General features: G+C 46.4%; 3 protein-coding genes across 5 annotated transcripts; 2 read left to right on the top strand and 1 right to left on the bottom strand.

The window, feature by feature from the left end:
• The first annotated feature begins 839 nt into the window (after nt 1-839).
• LOC101162345 (ras-related protein Rab-40C) lies at nt 840-6,098 on the top strand. Of its 2 annotated transcripts, none has more exons than XM_020705581.3 (7): nt 840-973; nt 1,174-1,501; nt 1,587-1,647; nt 1,724-1,784; nt 2,752-2,829; nt 2,910-3,132; nt 4,890-6,098. In XM_020705581.3, exons 2-7 carry the CDS (start codon nt 1,348-1,350, stop codon nt 5,183-5,185), a joined length of 873 nt encoding a protein of 290 aa, XP_020561240.1. In that variant the 5' UTR covers nt 840-973; nt 1,174-1,347; the 3' UTR covers nt 5,186-6,098. The 2 variants fall into 2 exon arrangements, with proteins under 2 accessions (XP_020561240.1, XP_020561239.1); XM_020705580.3 differs by having other exon boundaries at nt 847-990.
• Nucleotides 6,099-6,545: 447 nt separating this feature from the next.
• wfikkn1 (WAP, follistatin/kazal, immunoglobulin, kunitz and netrin domain containing 1) lies at nt 6,546-10,027 on the top strand. The gene is made up of 2 exons (XM_004066245.5): nt 6,546-7,445; nt 7,686-10,027. The coding sequence occupies exons 1-2, from the start codon at nt 7,179-7,181 to the stop codon at nt 9,231-9,233; spliced, it is 1,815 nt and encodes a 604-aa protein (XP_004066293.2). The 5' UTR covers nt 6,546-7,178; the 3' UTR covers nt 9,234-10,027.
• On the bottom strand, nt 9,231-15,676 carry mettl26 (methyltransferase like 26). 2 transcript variants are annotated; one of them, XM_004066192.5, is made up of 6 exons: nt 15,300-15,676; nt 14,695-14,857; nt 11,681-11,740; nt 11,534-11,601; nt 11,358-11,436; nt 9,231-11,267 (listed from the first exon to the last, which is right to left on the bottom strand). In XM_004066192.5, the coding sequence occupies exons 1-6, from the start codon at nt 15,491-15,493 to the stop codon at nt 11,211-11,213; spliced, it is 621 nt and encodes a 206-aa protein (XP_004066240.1). In that variant the 5' UTR covers nt 15,494-15,676; the 3' UTR covers nt 9,231-11,210. The 2 variants fall into 2 exon arrangements, with proteins under 2 accessions (XP_004066240.1, XP_078805972.1); XM_078949846.1 differs by having other exon boundaries at nt 11,378-11,436.
• Between the last annotated feature and the right edge of the window lie 23 nt (nt 15,677-15,699).

Here is a 15,699-nt window from a genome sequence, read left to right as displayed (position 1 = left end):
ATTGTAATATTAAAGTTCCTATAAGGTGACTAATAGCAATCTGTTTTTTTGACAGTCAGTTAACAAGGGCTATTTCGTATTCAAAACAAAGAAAATGGTATTAAAAATACCTGGTAAACATAAAACTAAATGTTGTATTCTTATTTTTCTGCACTTAATGTAGCCCACTTAACATTCGATTTGCTCTTATTCTTCGGATTCACTTCAGGACTGCGTACAGGGGGGCGGGGCCAGGCCGAATGTTACGTTCGAGAGCAGTCTTGGATATGTAAACTGTTAAAAATCCGAACACGCGCAAAAGTGGGAAAAAATGATCTCTGCTGTATTGATTCTAATTTAATTACTAGTGAGTAACGAAATTAACATGTCGGCTGATCTAACTATCTCGCCACTTGTTTATTCAAAGAAAATATTCGCTTAATTTCTAAATAAATTCATAAATTCAAGACCCGTTTCCTCCCTTGTGGATGGACAAACGTTCCGAGGAAGTCAAATGTTAAAAGTTGACCCCCCGCCCCCCCCCCCCCCTCCATGAAGTTTTGTTAAAAATGAATGATCAGGCAAACTGAGACTGTTAAATTTGATCGTATTTTAAGGACCGAATTTCATAGTCATTTAATTGACATAACTTAAAAATGCTCGCTTCGTGTCTGTTTACACTCAAATCTTCAGATTTAATAAAATAGAGAAAATTTAAAAGAAACTCAATAAAACCAAAAAAAGAGTAATATCCTATATTTATGTATTTATTGACTTTTTAATGAATTCTTGAAGCTCAAATGTTGTAATTCTTATTTGACATGTTGTTTTAGAGACAGTTCTTCCGGATGTGACGTGGGCCAAGGCGTAACATCCGGGTGTTCCAACACACTGTTCTCGTATGTTCGTAGTGTTTTTGGAGTCTTTTCGTTCTTTTGGAGCAGTTTTCCTTCATGATAAACTCAAACGTTGCTGATTGCGCTTACTCTGCTTGGTTGGTGTCACGCATGGGTCGGTTGTTTGTTAAAGAATGCGATTCATTTGCTGATGTTAGCAGTCTGGCTAAACTAGCAAGCTAGAAGAAGCGCTTGTTGTTTTGATGAATCGTTTCGTCAAAATTATCTGTATTTACAAAAAGCCTCTGGGATCTTTTGCCAATTTTGATCAATAAGGCGCTTGTTCATGCTTCTAGAGACAACAAAACCCTAGTCGGTAATTAACTCCAAAGCGGCGTCTAGCCAAATTTGTCCTCCGACACCGGCGGTCTCGGAGCCTTCGCTGCCCCCGCGGGGATCTCCTATTGTTGTCCCGCCGCCTCGATCAACACGTTCGTGTCGAGCTGAAGAAGCTCTCTGGGAACCGGACCCAATGCGTGGAATGATGGGAGCTCAGAGCAGTCCCGTGAAGAGCTATGATTACCTCCTGAAGTTCCTTCTTGTGGGAGACAGCGATGTTGGAAAAGGGGAAATCCTGGACAGCGTTCAGGACGGATCCGCTGAGTCTCCATACGCCTACAGCAGCGGTGAATAACTGTCTACGATCACCTGAGAGCAGGTAAAAAAGCAAGGCCAAAGAAAAGTAATATGTGCGATTTTCTGTGCTTTCAGGGATTGATTACAAGACCACAACAATTCTTCTAGACGGTAGAAGAGTGAAGCTAGAGCTGTGGTAAGCTCTGATTACTGCATGGATGATAACTAAGCCAGCTGTTGGGACACTTCATTCTGTCTTTTTTTTTTAACAGGGACACATCGGGGCAGGGAAGATTTTGCACCATCTTCAGGTCGTATTCCCGTGGAGCACAGGTGATTTTTAATAACTTTTTTTTTTCTGGTTTATTGCACAAACTGGATTGCAGCAGAGCCATGTTTGAATGAAACTCTTTGTAGAAGTTTGTAAATGTGACCATCTTATAATGTATGATCTAAATTTTCTGTACAAACAGTCAATATGTTTAAAAAACAAACAAACAAACAAACAAGCTTAAAGGCTGAGTTTCTGTAAACTTAACATTGTTACCACATTGAGGATTGAAATTGTACCACCTGATCAAGTTCTCAGCCTTATTGCATGATGGGAAATGTCTGTTCTAACAGCTGATTGGTTAAAATGTTTTCTCAACTGTCAGGTAGAGGAGAAATGTAAGAGTGATTGGGAGTTTTTTTGTTTCCAGTGGTTTTTGTCTTTATGGATCACGTGTGTAAATGCATTTTCAGTAACAATGAAGGCATCATTCTGATAGATCACAAACTAATGCTCAACTTCATCAAACTGTTGCTTACACAAACCCACAGGAGATAGTTAGTCAATCAGAATGATTGTTGTTGGGACATTCACTTCTGCAGAAGTTGAACCATTGGGCCCTTTTTTATTTTAAACAACACAGCTCCGACTGCCTTCATTTCTCTGCCCTCTGTCAATAAAGGTCATTTATGTGATATTCTGATTCATAATCAGAATTGTTGTTGCAATCCTGTGACATTAGGCTACTTAAAATTGTTTTCAGATGACTACAACTACGTCTTGCAAAGTCTTCAGTTTTTAGAAAAGTTTTTGAGTGGTCAGTTTAAATATAAACAGTTTAAATATATGTTGAGTTATCTGTTTGCCAGACTCTTGGCTACTTCTGGACTAGGCCTCAGTCAGAAAGGCCAGTTTTGGGTCGTTCCATCTGTATTATCGTGTTACTGTTTCTCCGAATCTGCATTTTCGTTTTCTACGACTCGGACTGTTTGAAAAGAGCTCAAGTGAAGGTGTCTGTTTCCTCCACAGGGCATCCTGCTTGTTTATGACATCACCAACAGCTGGTCGTTTGATGGGATTGATCGTTGGATCCGGGAAATCGATGAGGTGATTCTCTATCAGCTTCTGTCAGATATTCAGGTGTGCTGATGCAGTGTGTGACAGCAGAACCTCATTTCCTCCATCAGCATGCTCCAGGTGTGCCCAAGATCCTTGTGGGGAACCGCCTCCACCTGGCCTACAAGAGGCAGGTGCCAACAGAGCAGGCTAGAGCCTACGCAGAGAAGAACAGCATGACGTTCTTCGAGGTCAGTCCTCTCTGCAACTTCAACATAGTCGAGTCCTTCACCGAGCTTTCCCGCATTGTGCTGATGAGGCACGGCATGGAGAAGTTCTGGAGGCCCAACAGAGGTGAGGCTGGTCTTTTTTTGCTCTTTTTATCAGTTCAGTTTTTACGACGGAACAAATGTGGGTTTAAAATGGATTTCTGGAAGATTAAAGGGTCTTGTGTTGAACTAAACAGAGCTGTGACAGGTATGGATTCAGCGTTTGGGCAGCAAACTCTGCTCCAGTCATAGAGGGATGAGACTGATCAGGCTCTTCTATTCATTTGAGTTGAACTGACAATTAGCAAAGATAATGAATAACCTGTGTGAAATAATCGTAAAAGAGAGACGGTCACTGCAAAGCCTCTTTAAAGAAAAGGGATCCCTTTAGTTCTTTTCTGCTGTTTTCATTACAATGTTCCAGTTTAACACAGATATCATGAATGACAGACATTCATTTTTGAGGTTTTGATTATAACATTTTACTACTTTAGTCACAGTTACAAAATGTAAAAAAAGAAAAAGAAAATGAAGACAAGAAGGAAACAAGGACCCAGATGTGCAATAGTCCCAGGGTCACAGGGGCCATTTTTGGGTAAAGGCAATTTTCAGGACCATACAGTCACACACTTCTAGAGGTGATTCCCAAGTAACCCATACAGGATGTTCTTGGACTGAGGGAGAAAAGCTGGAGCGCCCGGAGGAATCCCAGGCATCCACGGGGAGACCGTGCCAACCAGAGCATTCCCGCTGTGAGGCGAGAGCGCTAACCACTGTTAGGCCTTCCATGTGGTTGTTTTCAAAGACTCACTCCAATGGAAATTGTGTTTTGGGTGTTTTTAGCATGTTCTTGTAGCATTTATCTCAAGGTGGAGGACAATATATGATATAATTTCAGATCAACCCTAGAACACTTTCACTGTAAAAAGTTATGCCATCACTTTTGCCGGGTGATTTTTACCTGATATAATAGCAACAAAAAAGTACTTGTCATGAAAAATAGATCAAAACATGACGACACATGATCAGTTAGTGGTTTTCTTTTATTCAACTGTGGGATGTGTGACAAAATGAAAAATAAGTTCCTAAAAACATGCTCAAAAATGACTGAAAAATTAGGAATTTTGAGAACAAAAAACAAAAAATCCTAAAAAATAATGAAATAATACGAAAAACTTTGTCTTTGGTCCACCCATTCCTGGGACATGAGACTTCCCTGGTGAAGGAACAGACTCCTCGACACGCCACATTGAAATTCATGTAATGAGTTTTGCTCGAGTGAAAATCACGCAGCGATAGAGCTCAAGGGTTAAGATTTCGTCTTCAAGTTGTTTTTTTTTTTAATATGATGAATCCAGATGAAAGCAGATGGAAAAAGTGTTATTTGGAAAAGCTCTCAAGTGTGAAGTAGAAACTGCAACGGGCGAGCCAAAGTCTCCCTGCTCCTCTGCATCCATTTGTGGACGAATAGCTCCATTTGCGTCTTTGTTTTCCTCGTCTGAGCTGGAATCTGGCTCCAAACTGCGTGGCTGCATGGCCCCAATATCGCTCGCCTTTTTTTTTTGCACAGCTAATGTCAGCTGGGGGTTGTGAGGGTCGGTAAGCTATCATGAGAGAATGTAAACAAAGGGATGATGGGATATCAGCGGAGGATTAGTCCCGCCCACAGCTCAATGGAGAGTTTCTGATGAACTGCTGCACAAACAATGACCTAGAAAACGACACAAGTTTTTGAATTTTGCCTAAAAATGGCAAAATCCTATTTCAGAGACCAGTTGGACAATAGATCAAGAGATGATGGGAGTGGCTAATAACCAGCATGCTTTTCTGTTTGCTCTGCAGTTTTCAGCCTCCAGGATCTGTGCTGCCGCTCCATCGTTTCCTGCACGCCGGTTCACCTGATTGACAAGCTGCCACTACCCCACACCATCAAGTCCCACCTCAAGTCCTTCTCCATGGCCAATGGCATGAACGCCGTCATGATGCACGGACGCTCTTACTCTGTGACCAACAGCGCCACCTCTGGTGTGAACAGCGCTGGAAGCAAAGCTAACAGTCTGAAACGCTCAAAGTCCTTTCGGCCCCCCCAGAGTCCTCCCAAGTACTCGTCCTCCAAGGGGAACTGTAAGATCTCGTAGTGGAGCGTAAAGCTGGTGCTGCCCTCGTGGTCAGTATTCTGCTGTTCTTGCTGGAGGGATGGCACAGCTGGAGGAGAGCGCAGAAGACTTCCCGCCATCTTCATCAGTTACAAAGAACTTTTTTGGAAAGCTGCAGTTCCCTTGGTTCTGCGCTTGCTGGTGCCGTCCTGTGGATGTTGTTCTCCTGTACCCTTCCCTGCAGAGGCTCGCTCAGATCAAGTAGAAGTCCTTGGGATGGCAGGATTAACCCCCCCTCCAGCTCTGAAGACACTACATGTGACTCCACCCAACGTGGAGCAGGATTGTGTGTTGTAAAGTTGTGACTGTGTGTGGAGGATTGTCTGTGTGGAGGATTGTCTGTGTCCAGAATGTTCCGATGTCTCTCTATTCTGCAGCTAATATTTCCTTTGTGAGTAGACTTGGTTTGATGGGGCTTTGGGTCAGTGGGATGGGATTGTTTTGCACACAAATTCAGTTTGTAAAAACAAAAAAATGTTAGCATGTGTGTGGGGGGGCTTTGACCTTTTTCCCTCTGGGGGGGGTTCAAACCCACACGATCCGTTGTAGTTCTGGTGGAGTTCAATGTCACACTTTTGTACAGATCCATTTCAGTGTTTTAGAAGGTTCTCGATATTCTCAGGATGTTTGTCATGGTCGCGTTTTCTGAATGCGAGGCGCCTGGAGCTCCTGGACGTGAACCGCTGAGTTTTTCCTCCTGCTGCTGTCGCTCCTGCAGCTCCGGAGGTCACATCCATGGCACCTCCTTCGTGTTATGCATTGAGACCAGGACAATGGGCTACAAGTGTTTGGTGAACGTTCAAAGCACCACAGGTCTGTGAACCTTTGATCGGCTTGTCTGGCAGAGGGCCGGGAGAACCGTCCTCCATCTGAATAAAGAGCAAAACTCCAGAAATGCGTTTGTGTTCCATCTTTCCTCTTAGCGCAGACTTTGTGGGAACTGTGGGGGTGTTTGTCTTCTGCTCTTTGTCCTGCCCTGCGCTGCTTAAGTGCATTAAAGGGGGAAGGGAGCTGAATTGATTAGCTGCTCTGTCGGTATTGGCCGGTCTGGGATGGATGAATGGCGCCCGGTCAGAAGTCACGGAGGGGTTGCGGGGTCACCGCCGATGAAAGGATGGGGGGCGGGGGCTCCAGCCTGGAGACCGGCTGCTGGTGTAAGGTGACGTCACGGTGCGATCACTGCGCTTTCCCACCTGAGCGCGGCAGCGAGAGCTGCGCGTGCACGATTCCGCGCGGTAAAGTGACCCACGTCTAGACACGAAGGGCGCAAACAGCCGTGTTTTCTAGAGACGCGAAGCGACACGCCCCCTGCGACGTTTGCGCCCTCCGAACTGCTTTTCGCAGTTTCACTCTAATTGGCGCAAAGAGAAACACATGGGAGCATAAATGTGCTTAGAATAGACCCCTCAAGGGTTTGTTGAGTAGGATAATTGATAAAAAGCAACAACTCGTCAAAAAGCGCCAGTTTCTCGGAATGCCTGGCTCCGCGCGGATGTTGGAACAGCTTGCAGCCACTGCCGTGTCGTTTTCTTTGATGTTTTTACGATGTTTGTCCAGTTGCGCCTTGCATGGTGCGCCTTCATAAAGTCTCAGACACTGTTCGTCCGGGGGGGCGGTCAGAGGACCCTCTCCACCTCCTCTCACCCTGAAAGGCTGCGTCTGCATCCACCCCGCTCTTTGTGCGCCTCCGCTCGCTCATGTCTCTCCTTCGCCGCCTGTAGATTTTCTGGTTCTCCAACGGAAAATCTTTGCAATCATTTGACGTAAAACAACAACCAAACAACAAACATTTGTTTCGCTAAAAGAGCAGCGCGCGTGGACTTCCCTTGGTTGCGTGGAACTCCGCTCTGCGTAAAAGCGACTGGATTTACGCACGAGACGGCCGAAGATCCGGTTCGTCTTTTGGATTTGTCTCCTGATGACTTACAGGAAGGGATGGACTCACTTAAAGGGCACCTAGAGGAAAAACGCAACCATGTGTGAAATCCCGCTTCAGCTCCAGGATCAGAGAAACTCTGGCAGCACAACAGGATGGGGTTACGCGCACAGCCCCAGGAATCTGTGGGGATGGACACGTGCCTGCTTGTTGGTTCTCCTGGTAGGGGATTTTCTGGAATTTTCTTCGTGCTCGAGCGAGGCAGGAGCCCAAGCTGCACACGAAGGATTTTGTCCCAACAAGCTGAACTCCAACCTGTGGGTAGATGCTCAGAGCACCTGCGAGAGGGAGTGCGGCACGGATGAGGTGAGATCCTGGAGGACTTTAGAGCAGATTAAAGGCTGCATGCTTCTGGGAGCATAAAAAGATGACTAAACTCAGCTTCAGACTTTCTTAAAATCACATCTGATCAACAGCCTAATCTGCTCATTTGAGAATGGGTCATGACTTATGACCCCCCAGATCTTTAACTTGTGTTCATGGATCTTTAACTTTCATGTGTTTTCAGTAGGTTGGTAAATTTTGATCCAGTGTTTGGTGTTTCAGGACTGTACTGACTTTGAGAAATGCTGCACCAACGTGTGCGGCCTCAACAGTTGTGTTGCTGCTCGTTTCTCTGACGGCACCCCTGCTCAGCCCGACGGGAAGGATGGTGGGACGGCGGCCCCCAACTCCTCAGCCACCTGTGAGGGCTTCATTTGCAGCCAGCAGGGTGCAACCTGTGACATCTGGGATGGACAGCCCATCTGCAAGTGCCAGGACCGCTGCGAGAAGGAGCCCAACTTTACCTGCGCATCAGACGGTCTCACCTATTTCAACCGCTGCTACATGGACGCTGAGGCCTGCATCCGGGGAGTGACCCTGACCGTCATCCCCTGCCGATTCTACCTGCCCGGCCCCCACACCAGCCCACTGCCCCAGGGCACTACAGCCTACCCAACCCCAACATCCTCCCTAGAGGATCCCATGCCCCCCACGCTGTACACCAATCCCCACCACCAGTCCATCTACGTTGGAGGCACGGTCAGCTTCCACTGTGACGTGGTTGGAGTGCCCAGGCCTGACGTGACCTGGGAGAAGCAGAGTGAGCGACGTGAGCGTCTTGTCATGAGGCCTGACCAAATGTACGGCAACGTGGTCATCACCAACATCGGACAGCTGGTCATTTACAATGCCCAGGTGTGGGACACGGGCATCTACACCTGCATTGCCCGGAACTCTGTTGGAGCACTTCGTGCAGACTATCCACTGTCTGTCATCCGCCGGGCTGAGGATGATTTTTCTGAGGATCCAGAGATGCCCATGGGCCGGCCCTTTTCCCCGGCAGACTGCTTGGCTGAAGTGGACCTGAGGGTGTGCAGCGCGGAGCGTCACGTGGACTGGTACTACGATAGCAAGCTGGGCTCCTGCGTGACCTTCAGCAACGGGGGCTGCGATGACAGCCGCAACCGGTTTGAGACCTACGAAGAGTGCAAAGCGTCCTGCCAGAGGGAGGGGATGGGAATATGCTCCCTGCCCGCTGTTCAGGGTCCCTGCAAAGCCTGGGAGGCCCGGTGGGCCTGGAATTCCATGTTGAAGGAATGTCAGCCGTTTGCATTTGGTGGCTGCCAAGGGAACGCCAACAACTTCCACACCAAGAAAGAATGCGAAGCAAACTGTCCCCAGCCCAAGAGGAGACCCTGCAGGACATGTCGGATGAAGGGGAAAATTATCTCCAGCTTGTGCCGCAGCGACTTCGCCATTGTGGGCCGGCTGACAGAGCTGGTGGAGGACCTGAACTCTGGGCTGGCTCGCTTCAGCTTGGATGAAGTCCTGAAAGATGAGAAGATGGGCTTGACCTTCTTCAACACTAAAAATCTGGAGGTGACCATCACCACGATGGACTGGAGTTGTCCCTGCCCCAACATCACGGTGGAGGAGAACCCTCTGCTGGTGATGGGCCTGGTGCATGACGGCATGGCCATCATTCAGACGGACAGCTACGTCAAAGCCATAACAGAACGCAGGCTGCGACGGCTGCGCGCTGCTCTGCACAAGAAGCCATGCGAGCCTGTCCAAAGCCTGGGAAAGACCAGCGGTCCCACAGAACACTAAAATATTACATTTATTTGTTTTTGTTTAGCAAAACCCACTTGAAAGTCGATCATCTGGTACATTTATTCATCGCAATTTCAACAATAACAGTTACAAATGGCTGCACGGTGGAGCAGTGGTTAGCGCTCTTGCCTCACAGCATGAAGGCCCCGGTTCAAGTCCTGGCTGGGGGAGCTGAACCAGAACACCAATGGGGGACCTTTGTGTGTGGAGTTTGCATGTTCTCCCCGTGCATGCGTGGGTTCTCTCCGGCTTCCTCCCACGTCCAAAACATGCTTCATAGGTTAATTGGTCAACTAGGTGAGAGTGCGTGGGTGTGTGCGTGCGGACACTCTAGCCTGCGACAGACTGGCGACCTGTCCAGGGCGTCACCTGCCTTCGCCCAGAAGTGGCCAGGATAGGCTCCAGCAGCCCCGTGACCCCCAAAGAGAATAAACGGTAGAAGATGAACCGTTACAATTTTAAAACTACGTTATTTAGCCTAAAAAGTAAAGAAAAATAATGTAAAAATGCTTAAAGTCCCACTCAGATTATCTTTTGAATCTGATTGCAAAGGGTTCACAGCGGTCTTTTGATTATTACGCCAACGCCTGTGTTTTTTTGGGAGAAATGTCTGCAGAGCGGCAGGAGTTTATCAGAAGTTGTGGGGGGGACTTTTGGTGAAGAGTTCTCTTTTTCTCCCACAATTTTCCCTGGAGTGGGTCTTTAACATCTTTAGGTTAATGAGCCACAGACTAATAAATGGTAATTTAATGTTTTTAACCCTGCTTGATTAAAGAAGCCCCTCTTTTATCCACCGTCTCAAATTTAATACTTTGTAACTTCTCAATGCAGCAAGGAGTCATTTAAAATCTAATAGAAAAGTTTTTCTCACCATTAGGTTTTGAAAATTAGCAAAACCTTTCCCGCCAAAAGTGTTTTTTCATGGAAATTTTCATGGTCATTTTTAAGAGAAGCCCTTCTACTGCCCCTAGTGGAATCATGATGCAGTACAGGGCCAAGGTTAGACGATGGGTTCTTGAGAAAGGTTTTGATCTTGCTAATGAGATAGGAGTCTCCGAAATGCATTTATCAAATACAAATAGTTATATAGGATTAACAAATATAGATTATAAATCACTTTAGTCAAACTTTAATTCATTACTAACAAATTAATATGCATTTCTTTTTATTAGATACCCTGATTTAAGATACCCATCAGAATTCTCAAGTTTTTTTTTATGGAACTTTAAACAAATTATTCAGTTAAACCAAAGTATTGGCTAATAACCATTTGTCTTAAATTCTTGTAAATGTCTGAGAAAGATGGAACATTTAACAAAAAAAAAAAAAGATTTTATATCTAATCTCTGAAAGAACAAAGGAAACAAATGTTTAAAACAGAGAAATGTTATCCTTTTTTTTCAACAGAATGAGCTGTCTTCAAAAGGGAACTATTGTTGGACAGGATCATGGTTACCATGGTTATTGTGAGCCCAGATTACCACTCGTGACTTGAACATGTAGTTTTCATTTGACTTAATGGAAAAAAATAACCCCCCCCCGCCAAACTTTTCCACATTTGTTTTGTCACGTGGCTCGATTTATACCTGTGATAGAAACTGCTTTAAATGTACTTTTACATGGTGATCTAAATGTGTTTGCACTGTAAAAAGGAAAGAAGCAGCCCAGCAGTAGCTTTATGTTACATTTAGTCTTTGCTCTTCACTTAAGTTCTTGCTTTACAAAAGAGATTTTAAACGAAATTTCTTGATTTCATGCGTTTGTTTTCTAAATTCTCTCTGCAAAGCACTTCTGCCAAATAATCTACTGTAATCCATTAAACCAGACAGTGTTGTTGTGACCTTAGTTCTCTCATTGGCACAGTCAGACCAAATAACTGCAGCCTTTCTGTCCAAAGCAGGTCATCAGAGCAGAACCACACAGGCTGATGTGATAGAGGAGAAGAAGGAAGCTCCAGCAGAGACCTAAACACGCTCACACCACGCTCTCCTTCCTGAAGAGTAGACATTTGTTGTTTGCTGGCATGTCCACCTGAAGGAGAAGCATTTTTCTGTCAGGAAAATTCCACAACTTCACTCATTGATTTCATATTGGGACTGTTTCCGTCAGCTGAATGCTCACCGTCTTCTCCAGGAACAAACCGTTTTTCTGCGCCAAAGAGCGGAGCAGGGAGATGTCCCTGAGTCCCCATTCTGGATTCCTGTGGGACAAAATGATGCAAAGGACAGATCTGGTTTCTCAAAGGTGAACATGAAATCCTGGGTTTTGGCTTGGACTGACGGTCAGGAGCGCCTCACCTCTGCCGCAGACTGCGGTCAAACTCTATGTTGCTTTGGGGGCTGATCTGCCCGTTCACTGCGTACGGCTGAGAAAAGCAGCAGTGAGTTATTGTGCGAGGTCCCTGAAACGCTGTCATGTGACCATGGCGTGCTTTTGGGCCTCACCCCGTACGTCAACAGCAGACCCTGCAGCTTCAGCACGGCTCCGGCGCCTCTGAATAAACCCTGAAAGAGAGAAAGTGACTCTGGTGCTTCAGTCACTCTTTCAGACGGCGTGGTGGGGGATGGCGGTGGCGTTTTTCCACTCGATGTGGCGTGAAGAGCAGGGTCGCTCAGTGCAGAGATAGAAGGCATCTCCTGTAGCCACTCCTACTAAGGTTGTGGAAACTGCTGTCTATGCCAAGTTAAGCTTTGGTTACATGAACAAATGCTGCAGGTTCTTGGGTTGTCCAGGCTAGCGGAGGTCATAGGGAGGAGCAGCTGCATCTAATGGGGGCCACGGGTGTGTCTTGCAGTTCTCTCGAGGCTCGTGCGGCCACAGAGCGGGGCCACCAACCTTAAAAATGGAGCGTACGATTGGTAGGTGCATCGTGGAGCATTTGAAAGGCTAACGTAAGCTGCACGCAGTTATGGGTGATGCAGTCAAACAGCTAGTGATGTGGGTCCGGCAGCTCATAAAGTGAAACCGTGTCGGTGCGCGCATCACTTCACGAGAAGTCACGTGACCAATGCAGCCACTGTGTCACAGAAGAGTCACATAAAGAAGTGCATCTACCAGCAGCGCTGCCAGATCCTGCGGGTTTTTGCCCAGTTGGGTGGTTTTGGTTCTAATATTGATAATTGGGTGTGTTTCGGGTCAATCTAAAACTTTAGTTAGTTTTATTAAGAGTCTAAGCTAACTTTTATTTTGAAAAATATTCTAAAAAAAATTACCAGATTTTCTCTTGTTACATTTCTGTCACTTGGGTACTAAATCAGTCCAGCAGCGAGTTTAACAGAGTTGGACAAAAACAAACAAAAACGTTTTTCATGCCCCGGATCCGCGCCCAGCTTCCAGCTGCTGAACATTCCTCGCACTCACGCACCCCCGTTTTCCCCGCCCACCTGTGTTTGGCGTTTAGTTTTACTGAATCTTTCCTTAAAGTGTTGAATTGGGTGTTTTAATGATGTTTGTGGAATTATTTAATAGTGTTTTTGTCCCCCCGTTCATTTCCTATTTGAAATTTATCATTTTACATTTTGGAGGTTAAAAGTGGCATTTTCTTCAGCAGAACTGTCAAACTTAAAAGCCCCTTCTTAATGCCGGGGGGAGACATGGGAATGAGGAACTACAATGACAAATATTGTGTTTACACTAGTTTATTCAGTCAGTGTATCAGTGATCTTGGTTGCCTGCAATGATGTTTCGGTCCAGCAGGAGTCAGTGTGGAGTGACACAGTATCAACACAGCATCTATAAAGTTTTGCCGAAACGCTTCACGAGGCCTCATCTACCCATCACTACATGCGGCGCCCGTACAACTTTTTTTTTCTCTCTGTGGTGAAATGAAGATAAAGAATCCTTACACCACACTGTAGTCCAGGGCTGATCAATCCTGGTCCTCATGAGCCTCAACCCTGCCTGGTTTCCAGATCTCCCGGGACTGCTTGCTGCCGACTACCTAAACCAGGTGTGTTCAGTCAATTAGGATGTGGAATTACTCGAGTCAGCCAATCAGTAGAAAGATGGTGAAGGAGGGCTGGAAACCTGGCAGGATTGAGGCTCTTGTGGACCAGGGCTGGCCAGTCCTGCTCTAGTTGTTTGTAAGGTGCGAGTACTGGTCCTTCCCGACCGCCTGCGAATGCCGCACGCACAAGGTGATATGCAACTACCTGTAGGATGCCCACATGAACTACTCTTATTGTCCAATTTCCTCATTTTTAACAGTCAGGCTACTACTGAGCTCCTGTCACATGAACAGCCCCAATGGGCTGCAGGATTTGTACGTCAAGCCTGCGTCTCACCCATTTCACCCTTGAATGCTGTATAAATGTTTGCTACAACTTGTCGGCCGCAGAATCCCTGTAGAAGAAAATGTTCATGAACAGTTGGACTTTATGGGCTCACCGAACGCTCTACAACCTTGATATTTTGGGCAGGCCACGTGTGTTTGCCCATTTTTTTGCGCCACAGACGGCCCCTATAAAGCCATAGGGGCAGTTGTGACTAACGTCCAACCGCTTCACTGACGGGGGTTTGTCCGGGGGGTTTAAGGAGGAAGCTGGGATGTGGTCGACCTTCCTTCGTGGCAGGTGATTCTAATAGGCGATTAAGAGGTTAGAAAAGGCATCAATGCAGCCAAATCCGAATTGAATTAAAAATAAAAAAGATCTGAGTTTGTTGGCATTTTGGTTTAGATTCAAAATGAATTTTTAAAACTTTTACAGAAAAATTCCAAACTTTATGTAATTGGAAGAATTAACTGTGAGATGAAATATTTTTTTAAAAGTGTAACATGGGCTTCTCACGAGAGTGACAAGTTGTTTCAACCGCACAGACTTCCAAACTCACCTTCAACCTTGGAGTGAAATTCCGGTCGGATCAGAGCCGGGCCAAAGCAGACCCGTGGTCAAAAATCTCCCCAAATACTGTTTGGATTCATTTAGGGAGTTGGATGAGAAAACTGAATTTTAGGGAAAATATTATTTCTACATGTCGTCAAGGAAATAAAAGGTCTCAAAAACTGGATTTAATTCGGTGTTGGGAAAATCCAGGATTGCACGTGATGATCTTGTTTAAACCGTTTTTAGAAGGTCTGGCCTGCTGGACCCCGCTCTGTGCGAATGTTAGGAAAGTGCCAGCAGCTTGGAGAGGAAACGTTTAACCTCCATAGAAACCTCAAGCTGTGACAGGAGGAAAACTCTACGATTTACCTTTACTGAACTGAAATCTGAGAAAAACTTTAACAAACTTCTTTCTGGTGGTTCAATGTGACACATTCTTCCGTCTAATTTGGACTTCGGTAAGGTAGCAACTTACATTTATGGCTGATGCTCATCCAGGGACAAAGACGCAGTTAAGAATATTTTGCAGATTCTGTTTGAACTCTCGCAGTGATTGGTGGGTTTTGGGGGCGTGGCCTCGACATCAGTGCTTTGGTGAAACCCTCATGATCAGATGTGAAGGTCAGCAGACCCACCTCAGTACAGGCCAGGGGAGAGATGTGCATCATGTTGATGTTGAGAATCAGATCCAGGCTTTCCGGCCGGATCCCGGCCCAGCTCTGATGGGGAAGAGATGCATCCAGGAAGACGGCCGGCATCACATTGTCCAGCTGGTAGTGAGCTCTGTACGCTTCGATGCTGAGAATGGAAGGAAAAAACAGTTTTTACAGACAGAAACACAAGCCAGAGGATGAATGTGCTCCACACATTCTCCTCTGTAGCTCTGATGGCTGCAGCACCAGAGGCTCAAAGATGGAGAAGGCTGGTTCGGGTTCTGGTTCTGCTCTGGAGCCTCAGAAGCCAAAGAATGCTTTGAAAGACGAGCAGGATCATGTAAAACCTTCATCCTCTTCATCAGAATCTCTTCAGTAAGAGGCTCCTTCAGATCCACAGGTGGAACCTCAAACAAACGGCAGCTGAAGAACCTGACGGGTTCTGGTCTCGGGAATAAAACGAGTTACACCTGAATTATTGTAGAGATAAGTAACTCCCTTCTTTTCACCCCATCTATCCATGTTTGGTGGTTGTTAAGGGACGGGAGCAGCCCGCTCAGACAGTCACGCGGGCCCAGATGCGTTACCTGCTCAGGGACTCGCGCTCGTACTCGGTGGGCTGCCAGATGATGTTCCGCAAAGCTCGTGCGAAGTGGGTCACGTGCTGTCCGGTACCGGAGGAGATTTCCAGCGCGTGCAGCGGTCGGTCGGAGGGCACGCTGTGCCGCAGAACCTCCAGGATGGGCTCCTTGTTCCGGTCTGCCGCGGGGGCGCTCAACATCGCGTCCACGGACGAAGACACGCGGCTGCACGGGCCGAACAGTTTCCGGAACCTCTCCAGGTGGGTCAGGACAGGTGAGGTCCTAACACGCCAAATTTACGTCACAAAAGTTCGACTTTTCCCTGAAAATCGACTTCTTCCGCGATTCTTCACGTGACTCCTCTTTCATCCAATGAGAACAGTGGGCGGGCACAAAAGCATGAGAC

Source organism: Oryzias latipes, chromosome 1, assembly GCF_053564925.1.
Source record: "Oryzias latipes strain Hd-rR chromosome 1, Olatipes_Hd-rR_3.1".
NCBI lineage: Eukaryota > Metazoa > Chordata > Actinopteri > Beloniformes > Adrianichthyidae > Oryzias > Oryzias latipes.
This window is presented reverse-complemented; position numbering and strand designations above follow the sequence as displayed.

Coding starts and splice junctions, on each gene's coding strand:
- LOC101162345 (XM_020705581.3), top strand. CDS start 1,348: ATGCGTGGAATGATGGGAGCTCAGAGCAGTCCCGTGAAGAGCTATGAT. Junction 1,785..2,751: donor CGTATTCCCGTGGAGCACAG/GTGATTTTTAAT, acceptor TTTCCTCCACAG/GGCATCCTGCTTGTTTATGA. Junction 2,830..2,909: donor GGATCCGGGAAATCGATGAG/GTGATTCTCTAT, acceptor TTCCTCCATCAG/CATGCTCCAGGTGTGCCCAA.
- wfikkn1 (XM_004066245.5), top strand. CDS start 7,179: ATGTGTGAAATCCCGCTTCAGCTCCAGGATCAGAGAAACTCTGGCAGC. Junction 7,446..7,685: donor GGGAGTGCGGCACGGATGAG/GTGAGATCCTGG, acceptor TTGGTGTTTCAG/GACTGTACTGACTTTGAGAA.
- mettl26 (XM_078949846.1), bottom strand. CDS start 15,493: ATGTTGAGCGCCCCCGCGGCAGACCGGAACAAGGAGCCCATCCTGGAG. Junction 14,858..15,299: donor GAGCGCGAGTCCCTGAGCAG/GTAACGCATCTG, acceptor TTCCATTCTCAG/CATCGAAGCGTACAGAGCTC. Junction 11,268..11,377: donor CTCTTTGGCGCAGAAAAACG/GTTTGTTCCTGG, acceptor CTTCTCCTTCAG/GTGGACATGCCAGCAAACAA.